Genomic DNA, 19851 nt, shown 5'->3' on the forward strand with positions numbered 1-19851 from the left:
GACAGGGTCTAAAGAAAGCCAGCAGTGGCGGAATCTCCACCAGCTGATTTTGTCACTCACTGGACTAATGTTCCTTGAGTCAGGGCACGATTTACATCCAATTCCCTGATAAAGGCTGATTATGTATTTCTCTTCAACTGGAATCATTTGTTTTTAAAATCTTGTCTGCTTGTTATAACTTTTGCTTATTAAACAAAAGATAAAGTGCTTAAATTTCCCCTATATTTTCTGATCGCTCTCTCTCCTTAGTCTACGTGTCACAGACTGGTAGCACTCCCCAGCCCACAGGACTCACTGAAACCAACAAATCCGAGCATCAGAACAATGACAAATGAGCATGCAATTTAAAGGTTTTGCTAAAAGCTACATCCTATATGTGTGTGCATGTATATACATGTATGTGTGTGTGTGTGCACGCATATACATATACAGGCAGGCTTCTTTCCATTTTTTCCTATCTGACAGTTCCTGAACACAAAGAAAATCGCCCATACATAATTTAACACACACCATAATCTGTGGTTCTTTCTGCACTCAATTCTGACTCTGGGTCACAATGAGGGATCGCGCATACCTGTTTTCAGTAGCTTAATTGTTGGAGGGAGGTAACAGATAGGAATATTTCGAGTAACTTTGCCTGCTCTGGGGACTGAGGGGCGTGTTACTGGTGGGGGTGGGGATCCAGGCAAAGTACCTTAAGCAGCAGGTGCACAGCACTACACGGCTGAACTGGGAAGAGTTTCAAGGCATTTTCTTTGTCTGTACATTTGGCTGGCTGGAATTCTTCACAACAGAAACAGATCTTGCCTTCACCTAAATCCACCTTCAGGGGAAAAGGTAGAACAATAACTTAGTTATTAAAAATAAATAAATAAGCTTGCTCCCGTACAGAGCAACAGTCCTACAGAATGAGACACGGCAGGGTTCCACGGCACGTAATGCCTCTATCAGTCAGCATAGGCTAGCATGTGCTGTGGCAACAACCGAAACCAAAATTTCAGTGACTTACCCAGCAAAGGTTATTTCCTAAATACGCTACACATCCTCCGGTCAGCAGGGGACTCTGCTCATCAGACTCCCTTAGGGACCCAGATATATTTTTTTAGTAGAAGTATGCACCAAACATTGCACAAAGCATGTTTATGCTAGAAAATTAGTAGCTGTTTATCTGAAATCCAAATTTAACCGGGAGTCCTGTAATTTTACCTGTTAAATCAGGCAACTCTAGCTAGAAGCTTCCTCTTGCAAATGACACTCGTCACCTTAGCTCACAATCTCATTGCCAAAAGCAAATCGCATGGCCCCATCTAACTCCAAGAAGGCAGGCAAGTCCAATCTACCACATATCTGCAAGAAGCACATGGTACATTCTGTGAGCAGTAGCCCTAGACCATGTAGGCGTAAAGGGACCTCTTAGTTCACATTTCAGTAGAGTCACAGATTCTTGTTGTTTTACTTGAGGTGATAACATCGCTGATGAGTAACTTCGTATACTTTCAGTGAGATGCTTTGCAAACTTGTGGTCACTTTTCCAAATTTTCCTTGAGTTAGGTTGTGAATATAGATAACACCTGATTTTGGTTAATAAGATGCATAATTTTAGGGCACAGTTTCAGTCTTACTTGCTCTGCTGCTTGAGCTATTGAAGTTGGCCACTCTATTTTGCCTAAAGGGGAAAGGCTATACCTCTTCCATTAATTATTAAATTAATCAGGCAACTTTGACTTTATTAACTGCAAAATTCTTCAGGAATCTTTAGGAATGACTGAGCATCTGCAGTGTTTAAGTTACTAAATGAGAAAAAAAATACTTTTTTTCCTTATTTAAGATTTTTAACCTCAGTTTTAATAATAAATTTCAGGGTGTTTTTCTAGCTCAGAGAGAGAAAACTTGGTCCTTATAATACAAGTTGCCTAGACAGCTAAGAAAAAAAATTCCACTACTGGATTATATAACTTTTTTTTTTTTTTGCTTTGGTTATAGTTCCTCTTTCTGTTGAGGTGAAATTTACATACGCACAAAAAAATTCACAAACACACACAAAAAATTTACATACACAAATCCTAAGTGTACCATTCAAGAAATTTTGAGTAAAGCATACACCAGTGTAAAACAAACCCTCGTCAACACACGGAATATTTCCTTCATGCTCCTTCTCCATCAGTCCCTGCCCCCACCCTCCCAGAGGCAACCACTGTGCTGAAGTTCTTCCCTCACAGATTAGCTCTGCCCTTTCTAGAACTCCACAGATTCTATAAGACTTCCCATTCTTTGTCCTGAAACCACATTGAAATGGATGCCTTATGATATCGCACTTTGCTATAAATTCTTTCTCTGGTATAAGGAATGACATCTAGAGTCACCTCCGTGGGCTCCGTAATGTCTCTCAATTCATCCCCACTTGGTTTCTCTCTCCTGGTCTTGCTGTGGGGACTGTCGGCTCAGCTGTGTTCCCACCCCTAAACCCATAACCCCACATACAGACAAGGCTGTTTCTGTGAGAACCTTTCTTCCCTCACCTCACGTCTTTGAAGATGCATCAGATCCGCCCTGCTGCTAACATCCACGCTAGCTCTCGCCTTCTAGAGGAAAACTACCTCGGCCATTCAGACGGGCTTTCTCCAGGGAGGGCCTAGGCGGGTGGGAGCTTTCTCTCTGCCCCTTTTCCGTGATGAATAACAGCCCATACACCAGGCTAACGTCAGCAGGTGAATACCACTCCATTAATATGCCTCCTTTCTCCTTTCAAGTCTCAAGCTGAGAACTTCCTCTTGTAATACTAACAACAGACTGTGGGGGTGGGAGGGAGTACAGTAAAAAAATAAAAATACTCTGACTCGAGGGGGGAGGGGGGGCATGGGCAATATACGTAACCTTAACATTTGTACCCCCATAATGTGCTGAAATAAAAATAAATGAATAATAAATAAATACTAACAACACTATTTGCTAGTAAGAAATAAGCAGCTAGTGGAGATGACTCTGTTGGTGTACGTAAGCTTCACTCCTCCCAACAGGAACCAAAGTCTCTTTTTTCAACATCACACAGGGCAATTTTTATCTCTTGTACTTGGTGTAAGCCTCACAATCTTACCGGAGGACTCTACTTCCCCTCAGACAATGCTAGGTGTCACCTTACCAAGTACTCCCTTCCCACACAAGTGCATTATGGATACAAGGTGCTCGGGGAGAAACCAGCCTGCGTGGGCTGCGCACATCTGGCTATGCTATGTCACTCACGTAACACCAGGTGTCCGAGCACACAGAAACTTCGGCTATCTGGAACCTTTGGGCTGAGCCAGTCTGGATAGCAAAATTTTCCAGATGGGTGAAAGTTAATCCCTTTAAACAAGACTATTTGAAAGTTTAATCATTATACAAATGATCATGAATATCAATTACTTTGCCCACTGGATACAAGGAAGCCCTGAGGCTCTGGGCAAAATGATTCCAGGTAAATGTGCATTGTGTGTTCCTTGTTCTCTTTGTTCCTGCGCCTTGCCAAATCTAACTTTCGCCTCTGTTCTTAATCCCATCTCTGCCCAATATTTCTAAAGTCTTATTCTAACTTCTCTTCAATCTCTTTAACAAATCCACAAACAAACCTGCAAAAGTCTCCCCAATTCTAAATGATAAACATCCACCCTTCCACCCAGACACTGTTACTCGAAGCTGTCAGGCCCTTGTCTTCCTTCCTCCATCTTCCAACAATGTGGTTCTCAACCCTGGTTGCATGGTAGAATTTTCTGGACAACTTTTTAAAAATAACAACACCATCTTTAGCCATCTGGAAACTGCAAATTAATGAAGAGCTCTCACTTTAGCCCCATCAGACTGGCAAAATTTAAAGAGGAAGAAACACTTTTTGCTGGTGGAGAGGTAAATAGCCACTAGCAAAAATGTATGTTTAAGCCCAATAATAAAGGAATTGACCACTCATTTTTAATTTAAAAAAAAAAACTTATTTTCCCAACTATTTTGGAAAACTGTTTAACACCACATGACACAGAAATTCCATATTTAGGTAGAGTTTTTTACTAAATAGAAATGAAAACAGGCCCCTCCAAAAACCTATACAAAAATATTCACAGCAGCTTAGTTCATAAAACCCCCAAACTGGAAACAATCCAAATGTCCATCAACAGGAGAATGGATAAAAAAAATTGTGGTATTTTTATATAATGAAATACTGTTCTGCAAAAAAAATAAAAAAGCAAAACAATTGATACAATACATAAACAGGGATGAATCTCAAAAACATTACAACTGTGCACAATAAGTCAGCCACAAAAAGGTACATATCATATGACACCACCTATATAAAGTTCCAGAACAAGCCAAACTAATCTATGCTGAAAGAAAAGGCACAGTGGTTGCCTATGACAGACTAGAGACCACCTGAAAAGGGACACCAAAGAATTTTCTAGGGTGATGGAACTGTTTTAGATCTTGCTTGGAGTATAACCTATAAGTACACATTTGTCAAAATTAGTGTATACATTGGTTAAAAGTCAGTGAGCTGCCAAAAACCAAGCCACAAGAGACAACAACAAAATAGAAAACTAACTTATTCCAAGAAAATACGGGTCTATCTAGTATACCTTTAAATGATACAACTTTAAGTGAGAAAAACAAAATGCAGGTAAGTACATACAATACATCCCATTCATAAAAAAAAAAATCACAAATAACTTCTCCCCATACAAATTTATATAAGATTATATGATTAAAATACTATGAAATAAGATTTCATCAGCTTATTACTATGGATTTGGGGTGAGTGATGTGGGTGGAAAGGGAAAGAGGAGAGAAGTGCCTATCTTCTTCCCCCAAAGGACTTTGTCAATAGCTTCCCTAATGAAAAGGCATTATGGTATAATCCCGTTGATTACAATATGATCTCATTGTGTGTTATTATGCATAAACAGATACATAAAATATGGCTAAATGGTTAACTGTGCTATCCCAGAATAGTGAAAATTCAAATGACTTTTTTTTTTTTTCAGACAGGGTCTTGCTCTGCCACCCAGTCTAGAGTGCAGTGGTAACATCATAGCTCAAGGCAACCTCAAACTCCTGGGCTCAAGTGATCCTCCTGCCTCAGCCTCCTGAGTAGCTAGGACTACAGGTGCTACCATGCCAGGATAATTTAAAAAAAAAAATTTGTTGTAGATATGGGGTCTCGCTATGTTGCCCAGGGTGGCTTTGAACTCCTGGCCTCAAACAATGCTCCTACCTTGACCTCCCAAAGCACTGAGATTATAGGCATGAGCCACTGTGCTTGGCCAATTCATATGATTTTATACTTTTATGGCTTGTCCAAATTTTAAAAATTATATCATTAGAAATAATCACATATTTGGTTTGTTGGTGGGAAAATAATTTAATTAAAAATACACTTAATGAAAATCATGTACCTGATAAGGGATTAACATGCAGAATATATAAAGAACTCCTAAAATGCAACAAAAACAAAATAACCTGATTTAAAAATGGGCAAAGGACTTGCATAGACATTCCTCCCAAGAAGACATACAAATGACCAACAAGCATATGAAAAGATGTTCAACGTCACTAATCATTAGGTTAATAGAAATCAAAACCACAATGAGATATCATCTTATACTCATTAGGATGTACACCATCAAAAAAACAAGAAGATAACAATGTCAGTGAAGTGTGGAGAAATGGGAACCGTTGTGCACCGTTGGTAGGAAGATGAAATGGTGCAGCCACTATGGAAAGCAGTATCGAAGTGCCTCAAAAAAACCAAAAACAGAATTAACATATGATTAAACAATCCCACTTCTGGGTATATACACAAAAGAATTAAAACCAGTATCTCAAAAAGATAGGTGGTTCATTGCAGCATTATTCGTAACAGCCAAGAGGCGAAACCAACCTAAATATCCATCACTGGATAAGTGGATAAACAAAATGTGCCATTTACATACAATGGAGTATTATTCAGTCTTATAAAAAGGGAATTCTAACACGTTACAATATGGATGAAACTTGAGGATGTTATGTAATCCTAGCACTCTGGGAGGCCAAGGAGGGCAGAACACTCAAGGTCAGCAGTTCAAAACCAGCCTGAGCAAGAGCGAGACCCCATCTCTACTAAAATAGAAACAAATTAGCTGGTCAACTAAAAATATATAGAAAAAATTACCTGGGCATGGTGGCACATCCCTGTAGTCCCAGCTACACGGGATGCTAAAACAGTAGGATCGCTTGAACCCAGGAGTTTGAGGTTGCCGTGAGCTAGGCTGATGCCATGGCACTCTAGCTCGGGCAACAGAGTGAGACTCTGACTCCAAAATAAATAAATAAAAATGTTTTTAGGATGGGCACAGTGGCTCACGCCTGTAATCCTAGCACTCTGGGAGACCGAGGAAGGAGGATCACTTGAGCTCAGGAGTTCAAGACCAGCCTGAGCAAGAGCAGGACCCCACCTCTACTTTAAAAAAAAACAAACACAAAAATTGCTTTTAAAATTGAGATGGTACAGGTCCCCAACCTCTTTCTCACAATTCTAAAATCCAAAAAGCTGTGAACACCGGAAGTTTTGATTCCAACCTGCTGGAGTCCCAGACTCCACTAGTGTACTACATAATAAATAATATATGCACCATATTCATCTTCTAAAATTGGAAAAACTCTAAATTCTGACCCACACCTGGCCTCCAAGGATTTCAGATAAAGGATTGTTGACCTGTATTCAGATAATATCCATTTTTCCTTTTTAGATGAGAGCAGACAGAGATTGATTGTGGACACCTGACCCATTCGTTCACTAATGATGCATTATATTACTATGGTTCTGGGGTTACGCTGGCTGGTCCCTGATTTGGAAAAAATCACTGACAACCTGAGTGGAGTTATTAGCAGGCAGCTCTTTGTTTGTTTGGTTTTTTTTTCACTTCCTTTTACCAATTTCAGATTTTACTGCAGGATGGCTGCCTGGTGCCGACTATTGCAAGTCACGCCAGGAACACCAGAGAGGCCAGGATCTGCCCGGATGCACAGTGACGTTTTAGGACCACTTACCAGATCACACCTGGGCACGCTGGACACGAACTGGGCCCCTTGGCAGCCTAGGATAAATCCAGCTAGATTTAGGAGGACACAAACCACAGAGAGCAGCACAAAGAGGTTTACCTGAAATGGCAAGAGAATAGGTAGTCAGAAAAAGATGACAGCTAAATCCATAGTTCTGCCTGAATTAAAAAAAAACTCTCATTCTCTTCCAAGAGGCAACTGTTTTTAAAAAAAGGTCACAAGTGTGTTTTTAACATACTAACTTTTCTCACATTTTAGAATTGTTAAAATTGTGCTCAGGAATGCTATTGACTCTCAAATCATCTCAATAAATGCAAGTCCCTATTTTTTTCTCTCTTTGCAAATAGTTCTTACTCCCTTGTCTTTTATCTCTACATTACACTAAGCCCTGGCTATTTCCTCCTTGAGCCATTCTAATTTTTTTTTTTTTTTTTTTTTTAGTTTTGTGGGATCAACACTAAGCAGACAAATGGAGAACTCTGGAATGTACGCGGAACCTAGGAAAATCAAAGAGCTCAGAGCCATTACAATCCAGAAATCACACTATACAAATGAACGTCAAGATGGGTCCTTTTTCAATTCAGAACAGTTTAGGTAGTAAAGAGTCAGTGTACAAAGATCATCCATGTATGTTTATCAAAAAGTAAATATTACTCCAAATAATTAAAAATTGACAGTAGCCAACCAAGAAGCCAGTATTTAGTAAAATTAGAGACTATACAAGCTTCTCAATTTGAGAGCTATGATTATTATAAATATAAAACCTTATCACAAATACAAAAGCAAATATAAAAGACTAGAGCCAGTGATTATCAGGGTTAGCACCAAGCATCAATTCAGGTAGCTGGTATGTCAGAGTTGGCTGATAAATGAGCTCACATATGAACTCTAATGGAGAGACCTTGTTCTTTAACTACTGTTGTTATTTCAAGTCAAGCTTAAAAGCATCTCCCTAGACCCATTTCATGAGTCCAGATTTAATATCACATGATGCCACTTTTCCTAAGGAGAGTTCCTTTTTTTCTCCAAGAGAAGTCTGGCTTCTTTTATTATTAATTTGTACATGCCCTGTCATCGAATCTTTGGGAAAATGCTAGCAGCGTGTGCTGCTCTGACTGTTTTCCCGGCTGGATTCCTCAGTGTCTACAGGACTTGACTTGAACAGCATGTAGCATATGTCCCCTCTTGTACTATATCATTCTTGACTATGCCAAAGCTTCTTGGAGAAGGAGAATGCATAATTGGCAAAGGACAGAAGATGATCCTCGCATACGGGCTTCTTTTACACACTGGCAGTTTGGCAGGTGCTATTCAAAGAGATCTAATATAGCTGGATCTTTACACCCCACAACACAATCACTGTTACTATGCAGAAGTCTTGAACTTACCTTTGGAAAAAAATTTTTAATGCAATATGAGATTCCTTGAAAAGAAAGTGTGATTACAACCTTTATGTCCACCAGCACACCACTAAAAATTAATATCATCAAATATAAAACGGGTGAGTGTCCATTACTCCTAACACTGGACCCCAAATCACTTCATGAAAATCGTAAATCCAGCTCACCAAAGGACAGAGTTAAGAAATAAACAGGCAAACCACAGACTGGTAGAAAATATTTTCATGCATATATTGAACAAACAACCTGTACCCAGAATACACAAATAACTCCTCAACTCAATAATAAAAAGACAAGCAACCCAATTAAAAAACTGGGCAAAAGACTTGAAGAGATATCACACACACACAAGATATAAGAATGGCCAATAGTATGCTTTGGCAGCGCATATACTAAAACTGGAACAATACAGAGATTGGCATGGCCCCTGTGCAAAGGATGACCTGCAAGTTCAAAAAATTAAAAAAAAAAAAAGAAAAGAAATGGCCAATAGGCACATGAAAAGGTGCTCATTTTACCACTTCCCACCAACTAAAATGGCTAAAATTTAAAAGACTAATAAAACCAAGTGTCAGGGAAAAGGAGCACTTTGCTTGTGCAAGTGTTCAAACACTTTCGCAAACTGTCAGTTTCTTAAAAATCAAATATAAATCGTCCATGCAGAAGAACTCCAAATAATTCCCTACTCCTTAAGTGTGGGCTGCACAGGGTGATTTTCATCCAAAGAATACAGCAAAAAAGGGGAGAGGGAGTAACTCTCCAGTGGAGAAACGTGACAAACACTACATCAGCCAAGGTTAATATCAGTGATCAGAAGCCATGTCTATTGCATGTGCCCTGGATACAATGTGAAGAAAATAGCACTTTACCTCTGTGGTCTTCCTCCCCCAAACTCATAATGACCTCAGTCTAATTATGAGAAAAACATCAGACAATCCCAATTGAGGTAAACCTTATAAAATACCCAATGAGTACTCCTCAAGACTGTCGAGGTTGTGAAAAACAAGGAAAGTTTAAAAAACAGCCACAACCAAGAGGAGCCTAAGGAGACCAGACAACTAGATGTAATGTGGTATCCTGGATGGGATCCTGGGCAGAGAGAGGACATTAGGTGAAAATGAAGGATATTTGAAGAGTAATGGACTTTAATTGATAATAATGTTATCAATATTGATTCACTAATTGAGACAAATGTACCGTGCTAATGTAAGATGTCAATAACAGAGGAAACCCAGTGTGGAGATATGGGACTTCTATGTTCTATCTTTGCAATTTTTGTATAAATCTGAAACTATTCTAAAATAAAAATTTTATTTTAAAAACTGCAAAACAATTGAGTGTATACCTACCCTATGTCCTGCAATTCCATGTCTAGGAATGGACCCAGAGAAGTGCAATTGTCCGCAAAAAGACTCACAGAAGAACATTTATAGAGCTTTATTCATATTAGACCAAAAGGAAAAAGAACTCATTGTCCAACAGAAGAATGAATAAACCAGTTGCAGAGTATTCAAACAATGACATGCTTTCAGCAATAAAAAGGAAGAAAACTACTAATGCAAAACAATAATAGGAAGTTCAGAAAGATTACACTGAGTGACTAAAGGAACTTGGCATTCTCCTCCTCCACAAAGAACCAAAATGGTAAGAAGATGATCACACTTAGAACATCCAAGAGAAAACACTGAATTTAGCAGAGAAGTGACAGAGAGCTCCTGAGGCAGAGAAGCAGAGGGAGGCAAGGCAGCTGGCCCAGCCACAATTGGCTAGGAGTCCCCAGAGAGGCTCCCCACTGCAGGGAAAGGGTAAGTGAGAGATTGCTATCCGTCTACATTCCCACCGCAGACTGCTGCAGACCTACTGTGGAAGAACCTCTTAACCCTCACAGGCTCTGAGACCAGTACAGAGAGCTGTCTGGAGTCCATGTGACAGCATTGCTCCAGGAAGGGAGCTCATGCTGGGTCCCACGCACCCCCTGCAACCCAAGCAGCTGCAGCACAGTGCCATTTTGATAGCCCAAGTCCTACCAGACTGCACCCTGCCCTGGGGCCCAACAGCCCTTGCATCTCCACATCCCTAGAACCCCACTGACATCCTCCCATGTCTGCCCAGAGGGCTGCAGTGGCATGACACTGATTGGACCCAGCAGTGCAGCAGGGTCCCCAGCACTCTAGCGCACATAATGTCATACACTCTGGGGGACAGGTGATGTAGTGCACTGGGGAGGCTGCCCCCACAACAAAGTATGTGCTCCCCAGAGCCTGAGAGCTGCCTGTCTGGGACTGCTGTCACCAAAAGCAACCCCATCCCCAAAGCAGGAGGGCTACCACTCACGTGCACATATCCTGAGGACAAACTCTCCCTGCCCACCACCACCACTGCTGTTGCCACCTGGGGACATGATCACCCTTCTCTGATGGTCACTCTGGGTGCATGTGCACATCATCAAGGGCCTAACCATTGGCTCAGATCACTTGTTGCTGACACCAAAGCGTACCATCCAGAGGCCTGCAGATTGCCCCTCCCCAACTGCCACCACTGGTATATGTGCACTCCTCTTGGGAGCACGAGGATGGGCTTAGCCCAGGCTGCTGCCACCAACAACACCAACATCTACTGGCATGTGCCACTTAAGGGGCCTGGGAACTGGCCTGCCCAGCCCATCACAGCCACCACTAACACAACCGTATGCTGCCTGGGACCTCAAGGGTTATCCTACCACCACTACCATTGCCTATGCCATGCACACTGCCCAGGGGTCTGAGGACTCACCCACCCACCCAGCCCACTGCTGTCACTTCTGGCATCCAAGCAAGCTGCCTAGATGCCTAATAATTGGTCCACCTGGACCCACCAACACTAGTGCCCATGTATATTGCCTGAGAGCCCAAGGACAGGCATGCTCAGACTGCTGCTGCCACCACTGGGGCTGGAGAACTGGCCCACCTGGCATCCCTGTCCCCAGCAAAGCCTTACCACACCTTCCATTAACTGAAGCCTATGCCACTGAGGAAGTCACAGATACCACTGATGCTGTTTATAGCCAAAGAAATCATGTGGACACTATACTACTGCATGCACCAAGAATCAAAGCTAAAGTACCCCAACCAACTAACACCATAGATATATCTACAGAAAAAAGCCTTCTCCTACAAACAACTGGAAGAAGCAACTGTTACACCAAATGCACAGATATAAACAGATAGAAAGATAAGGACACAAGAAACATGACACCTACAAAGGAGTACAATAATTCTCTAGCGACAGATTCCAATGAAAAAGAAATTAATGAAATACCTGAAAAGAATTAAAAATAATAATAGTAAATAAGCTAAGTGAGATACAAGAGGATACAGATAAACAATACAAAGAAATCAGAAAAATAATTCAAGATATGAATGAGAAATTCACCAAAGAGATAGATATCATAAAAAAAAGAACCAAACAGAAATCCTGGAACTGAATTTCATTCAATGAATGAAATAGAAAATACAATCAAGAGCTTCAACAATGACTAGATCAAGTAGAAGAAAGAATTTAAGAACATGAAGGCAAGTCATTCGAATTAAGCCTGGCAGACAAAAATAAAGAAAAAAGAATTAAAAAGAATGAAGAAAGGTTATGTGACATGTGGGACCTCATAAAGTAATCAAATATAGGAATTTGGGGTGTTCCAGAAGGTAAAGAGAAGGGCAAAGGCATGGAAAACCTATTTAACAAAATAATAACCAAAAATTTCCCAAATCTAGCAAGAGATTTAGACGTCTAGATACAGAAAGTTTAGAGATCTCCAAATAGGTATAATTCTAAAAGGTCTTCTCCCTGGTACATTATAGTCAAATTGTCAAAATTCAAAGACAGAGAGAATTCTAAAAATAGCAAGAGAAAAGCATCTGGTCAAATATAAGTGGATCCCTAATAGACTAACAGTGGATTTCTCAGCATAAAACTTACATGCCAGGAGAGAATGGACTGATAAATGCACAGTACCAAAAGAAGAAAAAAACTGCCAGCCAAGGATCTATATGTAGCAAAGTTATACTTCGTAGACCAGGCGCGGTGGATCATGCCTGGTAATCCTAGCACTCTGGGAGGCCTAGGTGGGTGGATTGCTCGAGGTCAGGAGTTCGAAACCAGCCTGAGCAAGAGCGAGACCCCATCTCTACTATAAATAGAAAGAAATTAATTGACCAACTAATATATATAGAAAAAATTAGCCGGGCATGGTGGCACATGCCTGTAGTCCCAGCTACTCAGGAGGCTGAGGCAGGAGGATTGCTTGAGCCCAGGAGTTTGAGGTTGCTATGAGCTAGGCTGACACCACGGCACTCACTCTAGCCTGGGCAACAAAGTGAGACTCTGTCTCAAAAAGAAAAAAAAAAAGTTAGCCTTCATAAATGAAGAATAAATAAAGTCTTTCCTAGACAGGCAAAACTGACAGTATTCACCACCACTAGATCAACCCTACAAAAAAAATGCATAAGGGGTCCTACACTTGGAAGCAAAATAATGATATCTAACATTTTAAAATACACAAAAGTATAAAACCCACTGTTAGAGCAAATGCACAAGTAAGGAAGAGAAAGGACTCAAATGTTACTACTTCAGAAAAACCACCAAACCACAAGTATAAACAATAAGAAAGAAAGAAATGAATAAAGGACATACAAAACAACCAGAAATCAATTAATAAAATGACAGGAATAAACCTTCACATATAAATAGCAACACTGAATCTAAATGGATTAAACTTTTCATTTAAAAGATATAAACTGGATGAATGGATTAAAAAACAAGACCCAAATATATGCTGCCTACAAGAAATTCATATAGCCTGAAAGTAAAAGAACAGAAAAGGATACTCTATCCAAATAGAAACCAAAAGCAAGCAAGAATAGCTATACTTACATCAGATAAAACATAATTCAAGTCAAAAACAATAAAAACAAAGATCATTAGATAATAATAAAGGTATCAATTCAGCAAGAGGATATAACAATTATGAACATTTATATACCCAATACAGGAGCATCCAGATATATAAACCAAATATCATTAGATCTAAAGGGAGAGACAGACTCCAGTACAATAATAGTTGGGGACTTCAACATCCCAAACTCAGCACTAGACAGATTACCTAGACAGAAAATTAACAAAGAAACACTGCATTTAAACTGCACTTTGGCCCAAATAGACTTAACAGACATTTAAAGATCATTTCATCCAACAGCTACAGAATGCACATTCTTTTCATCAGCACATGAAACATTCTCCAGGATAGATCATAGGTTAGAACATAAAACAAATCTTTCAACAATTTTTTTTAAATCAAAATCATATCAAATGTCTTCTCAGACCACAATAGAATAAAACTATGGAAACTGTACAAATATGTGGAAATTAAACAACATGCTCCTGAATGACCAATGGGTCAATGAGAAAATTAAGATGGAAATCAACATATTTCTTGAAACAAATGAAAATGGAAACACAACATAGCAAAACCTATGGGATACAGAAAAAGCAGTGCTAAGAGGGAAGTTAATATAATAGCAGTAAATACTTACATCAAAAAATTGGAAGGATTTCAAATAAACAACCTAATGATGCATCACAAGGAACCACAAAAGAAGAAATCAAATCCAAAATTAGTAGAAGGAAAGAAATAATAAAGATCAGAGCAGAACTAAACAAAATAGAGACTTTAAAAAACAAAAGATTAATGGAACAAAAAGTTGGTTTTTTGACAACATAAACAAAATTGATAAGCCACAAGTAGACTAATAAATAAAAAAAGAGAAGACACAAATAAAATCAGAAGTGGAAAAGGAGGCATCATAACTGATACCACAGATTTTTGGAGAATATTATAAACAACTATATGATAACAAACTGGAAAACCCAGACGAAACAGATTCCAAGACACATACAATCTACCAATATTGAATCAGGATGAAATAGAAAACCTGAATAAACCAATAACAAGTCATGAGATCGAATCACTAATAAAAAGGCTCCCAACAAAGAAACACCCAGGACCAGATGGCTTTACTGCTGAATTCTACCAAACTTACAAAGAACTAACATCAATTCTTCCGCAATTATTCAAAACACTGAAGTAAAGGGAATTCATCCTAACTCATTCTACAAGGCCAGCATTCCCCTTATGCCAAAACCAGAGAAGGACACAACAACAAAAATGAAAACTATGGGCCAATATCCCTGATGAACATAGATGCAAAAATCCTTGACAAAATACCAGCAAACCAAATCCAACAGCATATCAAAAGATAATATACCATGATAAAGAGTGATTTATCCCAAGAAGGCAAGGATGGTTCAATATATGCAAATCAGTAAGTGTGATACATCACATCAACAGTATGAAGGACAAAAAAAAATCATCTCAATAAACGCAGAAAAAGTATTTGGTAAAATTCAACTTCCCTTCGAAATGAAAACTCTCAATCAACTTGGCATAGAAGGAAGATACCTCAACATTATAAAGAGAATATATGACAACCCCACAGCTAATATCATACTAAATGTGGAAAAGCTGAAAGCCTTTTCTCTAAAAACTAGAACAAGACAAGGACACCTACATTCACCACTCCTATTCACCATGGTACTGAAAGTCCTAGCCAGAGCAATGAGGCAAGAGAAATAAATAAAAGGCATCCAAATTGGAAAAGAGGACGTAAAACTGTCCCTCTTTGCAGATCACATCTTAAATTTAGAGAAACCTACTCCACCAAAACACTCTTAGGTCTGACAAACAAATTCAGTAAAGTTGCAGGATACAAAAATCAACATACAAAAGTAAGTAGTATCACTATACATCAATAACAAACTAGCTGAAAAAGAAATGAAGACAGGAGAGGGAGGTGGGCAAAAAGACAAAAAAAAAGAAAAAAGAAAAGAAATGAAGATGGCAATCTCATTTACAATAGCTACAAAAAATAAGATACTCAGGAATAAATTTAACTAAGGAGGTAAAAGACTTCTACAAGGAAAATTACAAAACACTGATGAAAGAAACTGAAGAGGACACAAACAAGTGGAAAGACATCCCATGTTCACAGATTAGAGAATTAATATTGTCAAAATGACCATATTCCCCAAACCAATCTATAAATTCAATGAAATATCTATGAAAATATCAATGACATTTTTCACAGAAATAGAAAAGCAAGCTGGGCTTTTCTGTTTCTAGTGGCTCATGCCTACAGCCTCACCTATTCAGGAGGTTGAGATTCGATGAAATCTCTATGAAAAAAAAAATCAATGACATTTTTCACAGAAATAGAAAAGCAAGCTGGGCTTCTCTTTTCTAGTGGTTCATGCCTGCAGTCTCACCTACTCAGGAGATTAAAGCAATAAGCCAGGAGTTCGAGATCAGCCTGAGTGGTATAATGAAACCTCATTTCCAAAAAAAAAAGAATGAAAAAGAAAAACAATTCTAAAATTTGTATGGAACCAAAAAAGAGCCCACATAGCCAAAGCAATCCTGAGCAAAAGAACAATGCTGGAAGTATCACACTACCTGACTTCAAAATTTATAGTAACCAAAACAGCATGGTATTGATATAAAAACAGACATTTAAACCAATGGAACAGAATAGAGAACTAAGAAATAAATCCACATATTTACAGCCAACTGATTTTCAACAAAGGCACCAAGAACATACTTATAGCCTCTTCAATAAATGGAGCTGGTGAAACTGTATATCGATGCAGAGCAATGAAACCTGATCCCTATTTCTTACCATATTCAAAAATCAACTCAAAATGCATTAAAGCCTTAAACATAAGACATGAAACTATAAAATTACTTGGAAAAAAACATAGGGAAACACTCTAGGACATTGGTCTAGACCAGGGATCCTCAAACTTTTTAAACAGGGGGCCAGTTCACTGTCCCTCAGACCATTGGAGGGCCAAACTATAGTTTAAAAAAAACTATGAACAAATTCCTATGCACACTGCACATATCTTATTTTGAAGTAAAAAAAACAAACGGGCAAAAACACCCAAATGTGGCCCGCAGGCTGTAGTTTGAGGACACCTGGTCTAGACAAAGATTTTATGGCTAAGATCTCAAAAGCACAGGTAACCAAAACAAAACAGACAAATGGGACAATATTAAAAAGCTTCTGCACAACAAAAGAAATAAGCAACAGAGTGAAGAGACAACCTATTGAACTGGAAGAAAGGTTTATAAATCATTCATCCAACAAAAGACTAATATACAGAATATATAAGGAACTCAAACAACTCAATAGCACAAAAACAAATAATCCCATTAAAAAGTGGGCAAAAGATCTAAATAGACATTTCTCAAAAGAAGACATACAAATGGCCAACAGGTACATGAAAAAATGCTCAACATCACTAATTATCAGAGAAATTCAAATCAAAACTACAATGAGATATCATTTTACCACATTTAGAGTGGCTATTACCAAAATAATAAAAAATAACATGCTGGAGAGAATGCAGGGGAAAGGAAACTCTCATACACTGTTGGTGGGAATGCAAATTATAATAATATAACCATTATGGAAAACAGTATGGAGATTTTTCAAAATACTAAAAATAGAACTACCATACAACCCAGCAATCCCACAACTGGGTATTTATCCAAAGGAAAGGAAGTCAGTATATCAAAGAGATGCCTTCACCCCTACATTTATTGCAGCACTATTCACAATAGACAGGATATGGAATCAAGTGTCCATTAATGGATAAATGGATAAAGAAAATGTGGTATCTATACACAGTGAAATTTTTATGTGGCCATAAAAACAAATGAAATCCTGTCATTTGCAGCAACATGAATGAAAGTGGAGGTCATTATATTTAGCGAAATAAGCCTGGCACAGAAAGACAAATATTGCATGTTTTCACTCAGATGCAGGAACTAAAAATGTCAATCTCATGGAGGTAAAGAGCAGAACGATAACCACCAGAGAGGTTGGAAAGGGGGTGAGGGTGGGGAACAGTGGGTTCAAATATACAGTTAGATAGAAGGTGTAAGTTCTAATGTTTCATAGCAGAGTAGGGTCACTATAGTTAACCACATTGTATTGTATGTTTCAAAACAGATAGAAGAGATGACTTGAAATGTTCCCAACACATAGAAATGATAAATCCTTAAGGTGATAGATACCCCAAATACCCTGACTTGATCATTACACATTCGATGCATGTAACAAAATATTACATGTATACCATAAATATGTATAATACAAATATTATGTATCAATAAAGAAATATTACATTGAGCCAAATAATCCAGATACTGTATGACTTCATTTATGTAAAGTTTAGAACAGACAAAAATCTATGGTGATAGAAATTAGAAGCGTGACTGCCTATTTGGGGTAGGGAGGGAGGAGACTGACCAGAAAGAGACATGAGGAGATTTTTTTTGAGTTATAAAAATGTCCTATGTCTTGTTTTGGGTGGTGGTTATATACATGATTCCAATCGTCAAAATGCGGGTAACTGAACACTTACAATCTTGGATTCCCTGTATATAAATTATACTTCCTATATTTTTTAAAAAAGAAAATCCTAAATGCAGCTGCCAAAGCAGGATTGTGAGGTCATACGATGAATGGGAATACTTCTAAAATGTCTGACTGACAAAACAACAAGATGAGAAAATGCCCCAGGGATTCACTACCTGGTAGGCTTTGTTTCCCTCCTACATTGAGGAGCTGCTAATGACAAATCAAAGTCAAATCACCAGAATGCCACACCTGCAAACCCCAGAATGAGGACCTGGGCCCTGGCACACAGACTGTGTACAAAATCACCATGCACCATTCCTTAACTCTATTCCTGAATATAGAATTATTATTGTTGTTGTTGTTGTTGTTAAACTCTGATCAAAATTAGCCAAATGGTCACCTGAATTACTCTAGCATAGACTACTGTGGCATATATCATACATGGTGCCTATTAAGACACCTCTTTCAGAGGTTGGATCATGGTCCAGGGTATAAAACACTGGTGTTATGAGGGACTCAGGATTTACAGAGAACTTCTGAATGGACCATCTAGCCTTAGCCTGGTTATAACGGTTTGACTTCCAAGACCCAAATTCCCATGCTAACCTTTACCATATGGCATCCCCCCAACCTGGAGACAGTAAAACATCAGCTGCCGATGAAGAACAACATAGTCACAAAGGCCACCCAACAATATCTGGGATGGGGTGGTGGTTATATACATGATTCCAATCGTCAAAATGCGGGTAACTGAACACAATCTGGGATTCCCTGTATATAAATTATACGTACTATATTTTTTAAAAAAGAAAATCCTAAGAATTTCTTATATTTATTATAACGTCATCATTTTGCCTTTTAAAAAAATCACTGCAGGTGATTGGAGTTTCTCTTTGTGGAAAGTACCTGATTTTGAAATCCAGCAACCTGATGTAAATTCAGGCTTTCCCACTTGTTTGCTGTGATGCCTTAGGCAACCTCTGGGACAATCACTTTTCTCATCCATTAAATGGGTCTGCCTTCCTACCTACCTCACAAGATTATTGAGAGAATCACACAAAAGTACGTGCATGAATGTCCTTTGTCAACTGCAAAATACTATGCAGTTTTATTTTTACTAATAATGGGCACGAACAGCTTGTTATTGCAAAGTGAATTTCAAAAAAAAAACAATGAGTTTCACTAGGTCTGGTACCAGCATTTCATTCTTTCTCTTATGACACGCCTGAATTTATGGCAGCTGGAGAGGATACTCAAATTGTAAGGATAATCTGCAGGTGCACTGTTTCTAAAACTTCTCCAAAAAGGACGATTTCTGCCACCTACTTTAGGAAACTTGCTCCACATTGGACATTTGTCAGCGGTATATCTCCTGTTTGTGTCACCAGAGCGTCTCTCCAGCCTTCACCATTGGGGTCACTGACCCATGCAGACTGTGTTGGTGGGGCTCCTTCGCCCTCTGGTCTCCAGTGGAGCTCAGCCAACGGGGAGCCCTGGCAGGAGACCACAGGGAGGGAGGAGAGTGAGGCTGGGGGTGTCATTGTGGTTCCTTCTCTGCAACCTCAGGCTGGCTGTGCCCCTCCATGGAAAGCCACAGATCCACTCAGGGGCTCTCTGAACATGATTCTGACTTCCAGATTCCGGCAACCACCCTTCTCCTTCTCTCAGGCTTAGGGAAGGTCAATAGCTTCGCCATTCCCTACACCCTGCACACACCTTTCTGAATCGTCCCTTTATTAACCTCTCATCAAATTATAATTGTATTGTGCCATCTGTTTCCCACTGGGAGCCTGACTGATACAACTTCTCTACAACATTTTTCCTTGCATTTAATCTAAATTTTTTTTCTGCTCTCTAAGCCCCATTCCTATTGC

General features: G+C 39.0%; 1 protein-coding gene and 1 pseudogene across 2 annotated transcripts in view; one reads left to right on the forward strand and one right to left on the reverse strand.

Moving 5' to 3' along the window:
• The window catches only part of ENTREP1 (endosomal transmembrane epsin interactor 1), a 69911-nt gene that overhangs the window by 16326 nt on the left and 33734 nt on the right, over positions 1 to 19851 (reverse strand). For both annotated transcript variants that reach the window (XM_076008643.1, XM_020289300.2), the window contains exons 3-4: positions 7051 to 7161; positions 695 to 823 (exon numbers count right to left, since the gene is read on the reverse strand). In XM_076008643.1, coding sequence (XP_075864758.1) covers positions 695 to 823; positions 7051 to 7161 — 240 coding nt within the window. The remainder of the gene's footprint in view (positions 1 to 694; positions 824 to 7050; positions 7162 to 19851) is intronic.
• Positions 8835 to 8935, forward strand: LOC142874673 (uncharacterized; annotated as a pseudogene).

This window comes from Microcebus murinus, chromosome 12 (genome assembly GCF_040939455.1).
Source record: "Microcebus murinus isolate Inina chromosome 12, M.murinus_Inina_mat1.0, whole genome shotgun sequence".
Taxonomy (NCBI): domain Eukaryota; kingdom Metazoa; phylum Chordata; class Mammalia; order Primates; family Cheirogaleidae; genus Microcebus; species Microcebus murinus.